The 16195-nt window shown below is 43.9% G+C and overlaps 1 protein-coding gene across 1 annotated transcript in view; it reads left to right on the forward strand.

Moving 5' to 3' along the window:
* OSMR (oncostatin M receptor) overlaps positions 1-16195 on the forward strand; it is a 410044-nt gene that overhangs the window by 229433 nt on the left and 164416 nt on the right. The window contains exons 8-9 of the mRNA XM_086960555.1: positions 8933-9081; positions 11513-11667. Of these exons, the coding sequence (XP_086816681.1) occupies positions 8933-9081; positions 11513-11667 (304 nt within the window). The remainder of the gene's footprint in view (positions 1-8932; positions 9082-11512; positions 11668-16195) is intronic.

The following is a 16195-nucleotide window of genomic DNA, read 5'->3' on the forward strand; positions in this document are numbered from 1 at the left end:
CCTACCCTATAACACCACACCAATAACATAACACTTCAAAATTTTTAATTAACTGTTTCCCCAAAATTAACATAATTAATTAAAAAATATCATTATTAAAAAAAACGAATTAACTTTAAATTGACTGCACACACTTTACCAATATGATATCCACACACACACCTAAATTAAACTTTTAAACAATAAACATATTTAAAACCTATTAACAACTAAAAATAAAGTCATTAGAATGTATTTAATACGTGATGGGCAAGATGGCCGCTGCGGGATGCAGTGAGTGAGTCGCACTTTCACCTCCTCCCCACTGCCGTGTTTCAATGGTGGAGCCTCGCCTGAACGGATTTTTTTCTGGCTATTACGAGCCCCAAAACTTCAGGGACTACAAAGCTGACATCGTAGTCTCTGAAAAGCGCCGAGGAAAATTATAAATCAAGTAGTCTCACACTTCAAGAGGAGACTAGCTGAAGTTGCTAGGTTGATTCTAAGAACCTGGCTCAGGATGCCTCCCCGTGTACAGAGAGATAATGAAGCAAAAGACGGCAAGGGGGGTAAGGTCACCGATCCCGATGCTTCGAGAGGTTCAGCCTCCAAAGAAAAAAGTAAAGCGGACTCTAAAACCCCTGCCTTAAGTGCCTCACAGAAAGGAGCCGTCAGCTTTAAGAAAGTAACGGCAAAAAGAAACGGTCCCGACATTGCTGTTTCCTTGAAGGAGTCGGGGAACATCAACAAAGTAAAGGCAAAAGAGAGCGTGCTGCGCCAACCCACGGTCACAGAGAGTTTTGCCAATGTACCTGCAGGCAGCGGGGTACCCGGTAGCGCTCACGGAGATGCCTGTAATGCCGCCTCAGACGCCAGAGCACGAGCCGGTGCTGGAGCCGGAGCCGGTGCCGGAGTTGGAGCTGTGGTTGCTAGGCAACCAGGAAGACCATTGGAACTGAAGCTGCCTGAGTCCATGCCTGCTGCAACTGCTACGGCTGGAGCCGCAGTAAGGAGGGAAGAGCTAGCTCCGGAGTTGGACTCGGAGGCATCTCGGGTTGGGTCAGCTGAAATGTACAAGCCTGAGAGACATGACAAGAAGCTCACGGAGAAGATAAAAGTGAGTAATGTGAATGAGGATTTGATAGACAGCCGTGCTTTGTGTACTGAGTGGCCAGATAAAAATGGGAGTATTGCCATGCCGGTGTTGGGGTTAGAGCTTCAGTCCCATTCCCAAATGTCTACTAAGGAAGGCGCAGGTTCGATATGTGCTGAACCTAGCACCTCAGATTGTGCGGAAATCATGGACTTAGATTTGGAAAGCGGATTCACTAAATTAGGAGGCGAGTCCTCTGCCTCTGCCTCTGCTGAAGTGGGTATTGGTAATGGCGCTGCTTCCACAGATAAATTCTACTCTGTCGATGAAGACTCTCAATCTCAATCACAGTCTTTGCCCTTAGATGAAATCAGCATAGATGAGTCTACTGGTATAGATACAGGCAGTAGTTCTCCAGCACAGAGAAATACGCAGAAGAAACACCTATCTAAAAGAAAGCCCTCTACAACAAGTAGTACTACCGACCCTACTAAAAAACTAGCTTGGGATTACTCTACCACCACCTTATCCTTTATGGAGCAAGACAGTCCTGCTACGTTGACTGGCGATCAAGGTTCCACACAGTCACCTCAACCTCCGGTTACACTTGATTTACTATTTAACACATTGAAACTAATGCAATCCGAGGCTAGGGGTGAAAGTAGGCGAGCAAGACAGGAGTCAAGGAAGATCCAGAATAAACTTAGAAATATAAGCAAAAGGCAGGATGAGATGGTGGAAAGAGTCACTCACGTGGAGGAAAGAACTGGCAAAGTAGAAGATGAGCTGAGAGATTTCAAATGTATAAACAAGAGCATCAAAAGGTGGCAGAAGACGTCAATTGGAAGTTGGAGGACTATGAGAACAGACAGCGCCGCAATAATATCAGACTGTTAGGCGTGGAAGAAGGTCTTGAAGGGGAGGATCCCAGAATGTTTGTTGTGAACCTTCTAAAGGGTGCCTTTCCCGAATTAACAACCTGGCAGTGGGAAACTGAGATCCAAAGGGCCCACCGTTTTCCGTTTGTATTCAAAAGGGGTCAAGCGGGAGCTCATGAAGGGGGTCCGAGGGCACTGTTAATCTATGTGGGGAACTTTCTTTTGAGACAACTCATATTGGATAAGGCTAAACCAGAGTCTAGACGCACCTTTAATAATGTTACTTTTTTTGCAAGGCCGGACTTCTGCCACACTACAGTTGGGCGCAGATGGAGACTGAGGCAGTTGATACCTCACATTCAGGCCTTGGGTTCTGAGGCTTATTTGTTGTACCCCGCTAAATTGAAAATAGTTACCAAAGGCCAGTTTAAAATATTTTTTTCAGAAATCAAAGCGAAGGCTTATATGGTGGAAGTTTTGGGGTACAAGGAGAAATAATTAAAGGGTCCCTTGGAAGTCTGAACGGTGGTGGGGAGGAGTGGCGACTGCTGCTTCCCTAGCGTCCACACATAGGTCATGATTGACCTATTTGCCTGTAGGGGAGGGTCGGGGTGGGGTAGTGTGGGGGGGGGTTTGGGGAGGGGGAGGGGGGGAGAAGGGGGGAGAAAATGGCACACGATGCACACACAGAGATACATGTTGAAACAGTTACAGAACTTGCACATATGGTGGAAGGGGGAAGTAAGGGAAGAGGTTGAGAAATGGAATAGGGAGTTGGTACCAATTCTGGATGTTTTTTAATGGCTTGTCGTATTATGTCAATGAATGTCTGTGGCCTTAATGATCTTCAGAAAAGATTACGAGTTTCAGCGTTTTGTAAATCAATGTATCCAGATTTCATCTGCCTGCAGGAAACTCACGTGGAGGGAGGTAAGGGATATTTGTTAGAACAACTGGGTTTTAAAGTATTAGCATATACAAAACAATGCTCAAAGACCGGTGGAGTACCTATATTAGGGAGAGGTGCGGAATGTATAGTTTTTAGGAGAAAAGAAGACATATGGGGGAGGTGGGTTATAATAGATGTAAGTTTTAGAGGAGCTAGGTTTACATTGGTTTCTGTATATGGCTCAACGGGTGATGATCCTGATATATTTCACTTTCTGGATCAAGAGCTATCAACCTGGATGGAACCCATTATCTGCTGTGGAGATTTTAACATCAACCGTCCCTCTAGTGTCGAGCTGCAAGTGGGGCATCGGTATATTGGGCGTAAGAAGAGAGTGCATAGGGCAATAGTAGACATGGCCGCACACAACGCTTTATCCGATGTTTGGGCTAATCTTTATCCACAGACAGATGGTGATACCTTTTTCTCTGCCCCTCATAGAATAATGGTAAGGTTGGATTATTTTCTAATCTCCAATTCTTTGCTCTCTAATACACAGATTAGGAAGCTACCCCGCTTGGTTTCAGACCATAATCCCCTAATCTTGACAGTTAGTTTAAATGGGATAGTAAGAAAGGTATATAAGTGGACATTCGAGAGTGCTTTGTTAAAAGATGAGGGATACTGTAAACATATGGACAGGTGGGTTAGAGAGTTTTGGTGTATTAATAAGGGGAGCACTAGCAGTGGCAACGCTTGGGATGCATTCAAAGCAGGAATAAGGGGAGAGACGGTTAGCTTTACAACCTTTAGGCTGAAAATGGAAAGAGAAAGGGTAGAACAACAAGTTAACTCTCTCTTAGCTGCAGAGGAGGAGTTGGGCAGGTTAATTTTGAGTGGAAGCCCCTTGGATCAACAAATGTTGGAAATTATGGTGTTAAAGGCTGAAATAGCTGAAAGAATTGCTAATAAAACAGCAGCAAACTACTTGGCAAAGAAAGAAGTCAAGTCAAGTCAATAAATTTATATAGCGCGCTACATACCCAGAGGGTCTTAAGGCGATTGAGGATGGGAGGGGAATTACATGTCGAATATCCAGGTTTTAAGTTGCTTTCTGAATGCTAGGTGGTTCTGAGTGTGGCGAAGGTGAATGGGAAGTGAGTTCCAGGTTTTAGCCGCTAGGTAGCTTGCGAGTTTAGTGAGAGAGTGGGGCATATTCTTGCCGTTAGAACGAGACAGAAGATTACTGCAGGAGATATTAAGAATATGAAAGATGGCTCAGGCAATTTGATTTCTGACCCTGCAGATATAAGAGATGAGTTTTGGAGATATTATTCTGAATTATACGATGTGGAAGCTGAGGTGTGTAGGGATAAAATTAAAGACTATTTAGGAAACATCCAACTTAACGAGTTAGAGGTAGAGGAAAGGGAAAGAGAAAAACTAGACTCTATTATAACCATTGAAGAATTGACATTAGCCCTATCAGTTCTTCCGTCATCAAAGGCTGCAGGACCAGATCAGATCCCTGTGGAATTCTATAAAACATTTTTGGCGGCCCTCAGGTCGGAGTTACTGGATACGCTTATTCAAGCTCAGAGTGAAGCTTCAATTCCAAACTCATGGGGTGAAATCATAGTCATTTTGAAAAAAGGCAAACCTCCCACAGCCCCTGGGTCGTATAGACCTATAGCTCTAATGAATGCGGATGTGAAGTTGTATTCGAAAATTTTGGCAACAAGACTGGCTGCTGTTATAGAGAAGTTAGTTTCCCCAGTCCAACATGGGTTCCTCCCAGGGAAGGGTACTACGGAACATGTTAGGACAGTGATTACCTCCTTCGATGCTATGGAGGTTACGGGTGGCCCTGTTGCAGCTTTATTTCTGGATGCCGAGAAGGCTTTCGACAGGGTCGCCTGGGAGTATTTGTGGGAGTTAATGAGACATTATGGTTTTGGTGAAGGATACATTAGAGCAATTCAGGTTTTATATAAGGCCCCAACGGCTAGAATTAAAATTAATCGGGAACTCACAGCCGCGGTACAGATAAAAAGAGGGACAAGGCAAGGATGTCCGAGTTCCCCACTTCTTTTTGCACTTTATATGGATCCCTACTTACGTTATCTCAATTTTAATCCTAGTATTCCCCCCCTTTGTTCGAATGGGATAGAAATTAATGTTCTGGCGTACGTAGATGACGTTGCTATAATTACCCCGGATCCATCTATGGCAATTGGAGAAATTGAACAAGAGGCCCTTAAATTTGACATCATCTCTGGCTACAGGCTTAATAGTGCCAAAACGCAGATCATTAAGAATGCAATGGTATGCTGTAACGATACACGAGTGGTTTCGGCAGCAGTTTATTTAGGTGTTGAAATCTCGTCTAATTTGGAGACAGTGGTAGAACGGAACATCTCCCCCTTACTAAGAAAAGTAAGCTTAGATCTGGTCAGGATAAACAACCTTAGACTCTCACTGGTGGGCCGAACTAACGTGATCAAAATGCTTATACTCCCTAAGTTTCTTTATTTTTTCCGAACAATACCCTTAATGTTTGAGTCCTCTTGGTTTAATAAGCTTGAGTCAATTTTGAATAAATTTATTTGGTCATATGGGAAGACCAGGCGGGCTTATAAATTTATGACTTTACCAAGGGCTAGGGGGGGTTGGGGGCTTCCAGATTTTAGATTATATTATTGGGCTTCGGCTCTTCAATATATACAAGGTCTGATTGGTGCTAGTGGAGCGGATTTGAATGTTAATGCCTTTTCGACCATGGTATACTCTAATGTACTGGGCTCTGAAACTGCGAATGCTTTCCTAAATTGCGCTGATTTTTCATACTATAAACGCAGTCGTTTTAAGACAGTTTTGGCAGCGCATAACATCTGGTCAGCTGTAGCAAAAAAATGTGGGTTGGGAAGATACAACAGATACACCAGACTCTACAGGAATAAGACCCTCCCACCCTTAATTTTTGCTGATGCTACCATGGCAGAATGGGCTAGAAAAGGAATTATAAAAATAGGAGATCTGCTGGGCCCAGATGAAAAGATACTGCAATTTTCCGATCTGATGGCAACGTTTAATATTGCTAGACAGAGCTTCTTTAAGTATCTGCAGATTAGGAGTTTCCTCAGCCGGAAAAGAGGCGGCGAGGCTGGCTTTGTAAAAAATAACATTCTGGAAGCCATAGAACAAGGTGGGGTGTGTTCTATTCGCCGTTTTTATGCTAACTTGGTAGAACTGAAGCAAGATGATATTGAAAAATATGGAAATAAATGGGCTGGGAAATTAGGGATACAGAACCGATTTTTTTTCGGACTCGTTGGAACTAGGATGCTCCGTTTTCTGTTCTGCCTCGCTCCAATCCCAACATTACAAAACTTTATATCAACTCTACCATACACCGGATCGTATTGCACAGTGGGGTGGTACTACAGGGACTACTTGTCCTCTCTGCAGTACTCCGGCAGCGGATAGTATTCATATTTTTGCGTTATGTCCTCAATTAAGAACATTGTTGAAAGGCATCGAAGAATTTATGGATCGTACACTTGGATTGGATGTGATGTTAACACCAACTGTAATTATGTTAGGGGTTAGGGGATTTGATGGTGAATATTGCGAATTTTTATTTGTAGCAATGGCGGTGTATAGATTGCTGATTGCCAGAGCCTGGCTGGATATAGTACCTCCAGTAACTCAACAATGGATTGCCTTATTGGGGACGTTCAATCTAGAAAAAGGCATTTAAGCTAGGAAAAGAAAAAGGGCAAGGAGGTTGGGAAGGCAAATATGGGAACCAGTTCATCGATGGAAAGAAAGGCTTAATGAAAGTCATAATTGATTTAATAATTTTCGTTATGTTCTGTAGGTTAAATGGAAGTAAAGGTGATGTATAATGTTATATAGAATTTTTGTTCTTTAGTACTTGTTTAATATATGTACTTATATTTTGTGTATTTTGTGTAGTGCTATACGTGTGCCCATAACATTTTTTAATAAAAATATTTTTTTTTAAAAAGAATGTATTTAATACTCACCCTTTACCACTTTAAAAGTAAAAACAACAGACAAAAAACATCAAGTATTAAAAATACATATCAAATAATTAACATTATTTAACAACTATATATTAATTAATCAAATACAAATTACTTCCCACCCTTTACTCCTATAAAGACCAAAACCCACACCTACAATTAATTAAACAATTGCCATAATTAATTACCAAATAATTAAAATTAAAACATCCAATTAATTCATCAATTAAAAATAAATGACTTCCCACCCTTCACACCTATAAATACCACAACACACACCTAAAATTCATTATACAATTACCATAATTAATAACCAATTAATTAGAATTAACAGCTAATTATCAATCCATCAATTAAAAATAAATGACTTCCCACACTTAACACATATAAACACCCCAACACACACCTAATATTAATTACATCATTACCATAATTAATTACCAATTAATTTAAATAAACAAGTAATTAATAATTAATTAATAATAAATTACTTTACAGATTTAACACTATAACATCTCAATTAAACAAATATCAATAAATAAAAAGTAATCAATACTTTTAATATAATTAAATTGCTTCCCACCCTGTTCCCCTATAAACCCACAACCCGCTACAAAACTAAAAATGCAAAATTCCTATAAAAAATCATTAATAACTACTAAAAAGTTTAACACATATTAAAAATACAAACAATTCTTATTAAAAAAAACATACAAGATACACATAAAATATATACTAAAATACATAACATTAATAAACATACATTTTTAACAAATATAATTATGCAAACGATATTAAACACTTTGATATTTTTAAAATTGATATTACTTACCTTAGGTCGTTATTCTTGACCACGATATTCTTGCTGTCGATATTTCTGACCCACGATATTTTCAACTCGATATTTGTGCAACTCAAAATTTTTGATTTGATGTTCTGTCTCTGCACTGATAGCTGTAATCAAAGAAGAAACATGGATATTTACAATGTGCAAACAACTTTTCAGACCGGGGGTATGGCCTAATCCACTGGCAGGGTTTCACAGAGATGCTATCATTGATGTGTTTGATTTGAATAATGCTAATGGCAACTTGATAGAGCATGTCCAAACTTCACTATCGGACCTGGCCATATGCTACTGAGAGGATTATCAAGTAGACATAATGGTGATTGACTGTGCCCTGCGTTAAGATAGGGTGAAGGCTGGGGTGCTTTGAAAGTAGTGGGGAAGGCTGCTCCAAGCCAAACAGCCAAATGTTTGTTAAGGAACAAACCATTGATTTGATCCAGTCTTCTTGCACAATAAAGCTGTAGGCCAAAATGAGATTTGGATATTTGACCTTTTCTACCTACTTGGAGAAATGTAGGGGTTGTCTAGTCTCTACAGGTGTGTGCTTTTGAGACCTAGGAGAGGTAGTAGGTTCTGACTGAAATCCTATTTAAAAGCTGAAAGGATATGTTCCCTAAAGGAGGCAAAGTAGATCAATGTCCAAGCCAGTCATTATTCTGACAGCAGTACACTTTTGAGTGTAGCTTGGAAGAGCAGGGAGAGGTTTTGTATTTAGTAAGGATTGGGAGGGTGGGGTGAATGTTGAGTGGAAGAATGGAGAGGGCATGGTATATTTGTGGATGATTTTTAAGGCATGAAAGTTACTTGGGGCCCCATTCGGCTGGCGGACGGATCGCCCCGCCGGCATGGCGGGGGTGATCCGCCTGCCATCGGTGCAGAAATTATCCCCCGCCATATTACAATGGCTGGGGGGTCCGCGGCGGGCGGAAAGACCGTCCGCCGCTTTTCCGCCCAGTCGACATGTGCCCCTTGATGTTGTATTTAGGGGGTTAGAATGTGCCTTATTTTTAAATATATGTGATGCAAATATTAAGTAATAATTCATTCAATAAAGTCCTCTTCTAATATTATAAATCCATTTCACCACAAGTATGTGAAGTTATGTGCCTTCTTTAGGCCCCAAATTATCTTGTATGTCCTAGTGTGTTTTTATTGATGTCAACATAATCAGTATTGTTTGATTCTCTTTTTTAGGCATTCAAAAACCGTGTCCAAGTGTTCCAGCAGAGACTCATGTTCCTGGAACATTGACAGCAGGCAAAATATACACAACTTTACTCTGACTGCTGAAAACCTCCTCGGAAAAAGACATGCTAACCTTATCTTGGATGTTACACATAAAGGTGATGAATATGCAGTGTTTGTCTCAATAACTTGCCAGAATATTTGTGACTTTGATAATGGCAAGGCAGCATACTCGGATACCAATATACAGAAGTTGGTTATTCAGCTTAAAAATTATTACTGCAAATTATTTTAGACACCTGTTGGGGGAGTGACTGATGTGATAGTTGTGTTTTATAGATTATGTCTGTATTGTTTTGTTTGACAAGTAAAGTAGAATCTCTGAGGGAGGAAGGAGGAGGTGGAGGGTGCTACAGGTAGGCAAGGAGCAGGATACCAAGAGGGGCTATGATAGGAAGCACAAGTAAGGGAGCAGGGTAGTGCTTAATTTGTGCTAGTGGCTGTAGATGTTGGTCACCAGCACTTCTTTAGGGGACAGGGATTTACTTGCCATGGTTAGACTTTGAGCCAAAACAAGAAAAAGCGTGAGAAGCAGGAAGACAAGATAGGAGAACAGTGATAGAGAGAGTAAGCAAATGTGGGATATTGCCTGCAAGAGTGAGAAGAAAAGAGGAAATGTAGGGTTGTGGAAGAAAGAGGCATGAGGTGGAATGCAGACCTTGGTATTTGGTAACCCCAGCTTTCAACAGTGGGTGCCTGTACAGTTTTATTTTATAAATTAAGCACTAGAACTCGGCAAGGATTTCTCCCTCTAAAATGTATTGGCTCCTCCATTGCTTCTTTATATGTTCACTTAATTTCTTCCTTCTAATGTTATCCACAATTTTTAAACACGCTTGCACTATTTGTAATAACATCCTAGTTCAGTATATTTAAATTATTTAGTTTGTAATTTCGTAATGTATGCATTTTACTACACTTAACTGTATTTTATTACCTTTGCTTCTCACTTTCCTTTTACTTTGGCTTTCACTACCACAGAGACAAGGTGCTGCACGTAACTCTTGAAAATTATCCTGCCCAACTCTAGCACATCCTGTCTCTTTTCAAAGGTGTACCCATAAAATGGGGGAGTGTCAGAGGACATGCAACAGTAAAAGCATATTCAAAGGCATTTTGGACAATGCAAATCTGTAGTACTCAATTAGGGTCTCTTATATGCCTTTGTAAATTGGTTCCAAAACATCGAAAATGGGAATATTCATATACAATTAGTAGAAATATAAAGGACTGTGTCCTCAGTCCACTTTACTATTAGGGAGGTGGACATCTAGGGGCAAATTCACAAAGGCATTTAAGGGAACCTAAAAAGTATTCATGTACACATAAATTGTTATCTGAATCAATCCTAAAACATCTGAAAATGCCAACTCATTAATTCAATTAATTAACATATACAACGATTCTGAAATGCTCTTGTGACAGTTTCTAACCTAAATATGGCTGAATTCACCACAATTGAAAAAGGGCAAAATGCCCCAAATAATTAGAAATTCAAAGTTTGAATATGGGATGGGCGACCTGGATTGGAAAACTGCCTTATTAGAGGAAAGAAAAACAGAAAAAATAAAACTTACATTGCATTAATTACAAACAAATGGGTTTATAATACAATGTACACATCTTTTACATTCCTCTTCGGTACCTCATGTGGTCCTTTATTTACTTCCCTTTACCCTTCCCTTTTCCCTTGGTTCACCCTTAGAATGTTGTTGGCGGGAAGGCTCTATGTTTGACAGTTGGCATGATCAATGCTTGTGAGGCGATGTGCTTTCTTATATGATATATTCTGTTCAAAGAATAAAAGTCATTACTCACCATTATGCTGTGGCGTTACTACAACATCATTGTTAATTTTTAGTACCAAAACTTTTGTTTGCTTATTTATGCACTGTTTATATACCTCAAGGTAACTTTTTGAGGGAATATTTTTAACTCTTTCGGTAGAGTTTACTTTGTAAAAAACATTTCATTTCGTCATATGTCTTCGGCACTTTGAAAACTCCATACTTCAATCATCATTCCCCATGAGGAGCATCAAATTAGAAGTAGAAGGGTCAGCAAAGAATATGCAATATTATGAAGTTGCTACAAAAGCACTCTTTTCTCCATTTATTCCTAAGTGTTTTCCATTTGAATTAATGAATATCTGCCTACCAAAATGCTCGGTACACAAATAAGAAAGACTTCAATGTATAATTCAATCGAGCAAGAGATGATCTCACTCACATTTACCATAAAATACAAACAATTATTTATGGGTGCATGCTGCAAACTGGTTCACTGTTTTATTTGCAACCTTTATAAAAATCACCCTGGTCCTGAATTTGCAATCATGTGGATGTTGTCTCAATAAATAAGGAACATGGGTGCAACGGAAATATTTGTAATAAGACAGGGCACATCTGGAGAAGGTATATCATTGTCCATGCACAATAAGTGAAACTTTATGTTTGCATATGAAGATGAAATTAATAGTATGAACATAAAACAAATTCTGAAAAGACACATTTTTATAATTTGTTTCAGTTCATCCGATCTCTCCCACAAATTTGACACCAATATTAGATTCAACGAATGCCACGTGGATCCAGTTGTGCTGGTCTATGCAATCGGACTACAAACCCCTTAAGCTACTATGTCAGATTGAAGCTCGAAATATTCGCACTAATGAAATAAAGTTGGTAAGGAGCATGCACTTTGTTATCCATATGATTCTCAATTCAATGGTTCACCAGAAGAATATGAATGCTATTTAAAAAAAGTAGTAAGTCTGATATGTAAGATGTTTGAGTGTTTACATGATCTCGCAATTTCTAACCCAATTGTACCCAACTACGGAAATTATCTATGCCATCTATGAATGATCCAATCGTACTTTTTTATTTCCTGTCCTTCTTCTCCATTTCTATTCTTCCCCATTGTCTAGCCACTCTTACATACGTTAATATCATTTGTGTCTTCTTTTTCAGCAACCCCTCTATCTTCCTTTTGAGGTCACACCATCCACCCAATCATTTTTTTTTATTTTATAAATCTTTTTTATTGGCATTTATATAATGATCGAGATTACACTCAACACAGTTACACATCCGTAGTAAGAGCATCCTATAACATAATGTACTCATCGGTTTCTGTTCACAGTACATTATTCATGCATCTCTGGGACAGAACATGTATTGCCATCACAGTCTGTTTTTCAGAACTATTTATCTCCACAGTGACCGTCCCCTCTGGTGTCAATGCAGTGATAAGATAATCTCTCACTATGACAATATAGGGAGTGATCGGGCCTTCTATCAACACTGTTCATCTTGGATGTGTAAAAATTCAAGAAGCATAAGCTGCTATACAAACCAATTGCTCATTGATTGCATAGGAGAAAATAAAAGCCATATAAATAAAAAGGAAAAACAAAAGAAACAGATTTCATATCATCACACAAAAAAACTCACAACTACAACTAATGATAAACTACCTGGGGTCTTCAATCAGCACAAACATCTGCCACAAGTTAACCAATGCTACTTTGAGATCGGAGGGTACCCAAGAGGGGTGGGGTGGAATAAAAGGAAGATAAAGCCAATAAAGGTTCAAATCAACAGGGGCTACACCTAGTCCTTAACCCAATCAATTATAACATCTTATTTGTTGCCTAGTACCCGAGGGCCAGACCTCTCCCGCTCTCCAAGAACTCCGACACACCTACTCATCCAGCAACAGTCATCCAGCCTTTAAAGTGCATGCGCCCAGCCCTTCAGAATCTGGCGAATTAGTTTGTGAGGTCTGTTCGCGCACGTTCCGTGTATCCCAAGCCATCACTATGTCCTCCCAAGGCTCTGCCATTGGATTACGCTGCTTTGTAATCTTATCTTCTTTAATCAAAGTCTTTTCTTCTGCTCTAGCCCAGCTGGAAACATCATCTTCCCAGTTCACCACTAAGGGAGTCTGCTTTTCCTTCCATCTGAGAGCTATTCTCCTCTTAGCCAAGAGGAAATCCAGATCTATAAATCTATGACAGTCTTTTGGATTTCGGTCTCGAGAATTGGCCTAAGAGGCAAACCTCCGGAGAGCATGTCAGATTCTGAGACAAAATCCTGTTAATCATATCAATCAATCAATCAATCAGTGACATTTATAGAGCGCGCTACATACCCGTAGGGTCTCAAGGCGCTGGGGGGGGGGGGGGGGGGGCCGCTACTGCTCGAACAGCCAGGTCTTCAGCTTCTTCCTGAAGGAGAGGTGGTCTTGGGTCAGGCGCAGGTCGGTCGGGAGGGAGTTCCAGGTCTTGGCGGCCAGGTAGGAGAAGGATGAAGCCCAGGTTGCGTGCATGGTCTGTCGGTTTGGGTGCGGTGCCCAGGGCGGGAGGCCACCAGGAGTCATCCCAGGCGGAGGGTGAGGAGCCCAGGATGAGGACCTCCGTCTTGTCCGAGTTCAGCTTCAGGTGGCTGGTCGTCATCCACTCGGCTACCTCTTTCATCCCTTCGTGTAGGTTGGCTCTGGCGGCGGCGGGGTCGTTGGTCAGGGAGAGGATCAGCTGGGTGTCGTCGGCGTAGGAGATTATGCTGAGGTTGTGTTTGCGTACGATGGCCGCGAGGGGGCTCATGTAGACGTTGAAGAGGGTGGGGCTCAGAGAAGATCCTTGGGGGACGCCGCAGATGACTTCGGAGGCCTCTGACTTGTATGGTGGTAGGCGGACTCTCTGTGTTCTTCCGTCGAGGAAGGAGATGATCCATTCCAGCGCCTTGTCCTGGATTCCGACGTTGCTGAGGCGCCGTACTAGGGTGCGGTGGCAGACCGTGTCGAATGCCGCGGAGAGGTCTAGGAGGATGAGGGCCGCTGTTTCTCCATTGTCCATCAGGGCCCGGATGTCATCGGTGGCGGCGATGAGGGCGGTCTCGGTGCTGTGATTGGCTCGGAAGCCGGACTGTGAGGGGTCGAGGGATCCGTTCGTCTCGAGGAAGGCGGCCATCTGCTTGTTGACGGTCTTCTCGATGACTTTGGCTGGAAACGGGAGAAGCGAGATGGGGCGGTAATTCTTGAGGTCGGTGGGGTCCGCTGTTGGTTTCTTGAGTAGAGCGCTGAGTTCGGCGTGCTTCCAGCTCTCCGGGAAGGTGGCGGTGTTGAAGGATGTGTTGATGATGTCTCGCAGGTGGGGTGCGATGACAGCGTCGGCCTTGTTGAAGACGTGGTGAGGGCAGGGGTCGGTCGGTGATCCGGAGTGGATGGAGTTCATCGTGCGGATGGTGTCTTCGGTGCTGATCGGGGTCCAGGCATGGAGGGTGGTGGTGAGGGGTGGTTGTTCGGTCATGGAGTGCGTTGGTTGGTTGTCGAAGCTGCTGTGTATGTCTGTGATCTTGTTGTGGAAGTATGAAGCGAGTGAGTTGCAGAGGTCTTGCGATGGGGTGATGTCGTTGTTTCCTGCGCTGGGGTTGGAAAGCTCTTTCACGATGTTGAAGAGTTCCTTGCAGTTGTGTGCGTTGTTGTCCAACCGGTCCTTGAATGCTGTTTTCTTGGCGGCGCGGATCAGCTGGTGGTGCTTCCGGGTGGCAAGCTTGAGGGAGGTCCTGTTGTCCGGTGTCGGTTCCCTTTTCCAGACTTTCTCGAGGGCTCGGCAGTTCTTCTTGGAGCTCTTGAGTTCGTCGTTGAACCATGGGGCCTTCTTGCTGCCGGGTCTGCTGGGCGGGGTCCTCAGTGGGGCGAGTTCGTCCGCGCAGTCGCTGATCCACTTCGTGAGGTTGTCGGCGGCCTGGCTGGGGTTCGCTGAGCTGGCAGGAGGGTGCTGGCTCAGGGAGGTGGCGAGCTGGTCTGCTGTGATCTTGTTCCAGCCTCTGCGGGCGGCCTGTTGCTGGTGATGGTGGGTCGTCGTTCTCTTGAAGGTGAAGTGGACGCAGCTGTGGTCCGTCCATTGAAGCTCTGTGGCGTGGCTGAAGTCGATGTCTGTGCTGGATGAGAAGACGGTGTCGAGTGTGTGTCCGGCAAGGTGGGTGGGGGTGGACACCAGTTGCTTGAGTCCCAGGTTGGCGAGGTTGTCGAGCAGGGTGCTGGTGTTGTGGTCGTTGTTGTTCTCCAGGTGGAAGTTGAGGTCTCCCAGGAGGATGTAGTCAGCGGAGGGGAGGGCAAGCGGGCTGACGAAGTCGGCGATGTCCTCGCTGAATTGTGTGCGTGGTCCCGGGGGTCGGTAGATCAGGGTGCCTCTGAGGGTGGTGTTTGGGTTGGTGTGGATCTGGAAATGCAGGTGTTCGGCGCTGGTCAGGGTGTTGTCGGTGCTGGTCGTGAGACGGATGGTGTTCTTGTGGATGATGGCGATGCCTCCTCCCATCTGGTTGGCGTTGCGGTCCCTCCGGACGATCTTGTAGCCCTCTGGGATAGCGATGGCGATGTCGGGAGCTGAAGAGGCGTTCATCCAGGTCTCCGTGAGGAAGGCAACGTCAGGGGCTGTGGCGTCTAGGAGGTTCCAGAGTTCGATGGCGTGTCTGTGGATGGAGCGGGTGTTGAGCAGGATGCACTTGAGGTGGGTGCTGCTGGTGTTCGGCTTGGTGGGTGCGGGGCAGGACCGGATGCATGAGAACTTGCAGGCGTGGCAGCTGAAAGGTCCGTTGGTACGTCTAGGAGTGGCTTGATGGCATTCTGGGTGTCGGCCGGTGTTGAGAGCGCTGAGGGTGGCGGCTGAGTACGTCAGGCGGGTCGGTCGGGGTCTTCGTGGGCCAGGGGTCCTGGCACTGGGCGCGGTCCAGGCGCGGACGGGCGTAGACGGGCTTACCTTTGGCGCGCCTTCGGCGCACAATCGGCGCGCCCGCTGCGCGTGACCGCTGCGCGTGACCTCTGCACGGTCGCCATTTAAGGCCAAGTGCGCGGGTGGGCGGAGCAGCTGGGAGGCGGGAGCGGGGAGGGCACAGAAGAGAAAAGGGGCGGGGCTAACGGCGTTGGCGGGAAGCGGGAGCGGGGAGGGAGAGCGGAGGGCGGCGAGGTAGGCGGGCACTCAGGAAGGAGGCAAGCACCAGTACCCAGAAGGAGGGTAAACACAAGGGCAGCGGCACAAAAATACACAGGCACAAATGCAGGTGAAAAACGGGGAAAAAAACAATAACAGCGATCACACAGCAAACAAGCACAAATGTCTGTCAGAAAACCGGCAAAACCAGGGGGAGCGCTCAGGCGGCAGCGAGGCCGGCGCTCAGTCAGAAAGCAGGCACAGGGGCACGCAGCAGC

Source organism: Lissotriton vulgaris, chromosome 3_1 (assembly GCF_964263255.1).
Source record: "Lissotriton vulgaris chromosome 3_1, aLisVul1.2, whole genome shotgun sequence".
NCBI lineage: Eukaryota > Metazoa > Chordata > Amphibia > Caudata > Salamandridae > Lissotriton > Lissotriton vulgaris.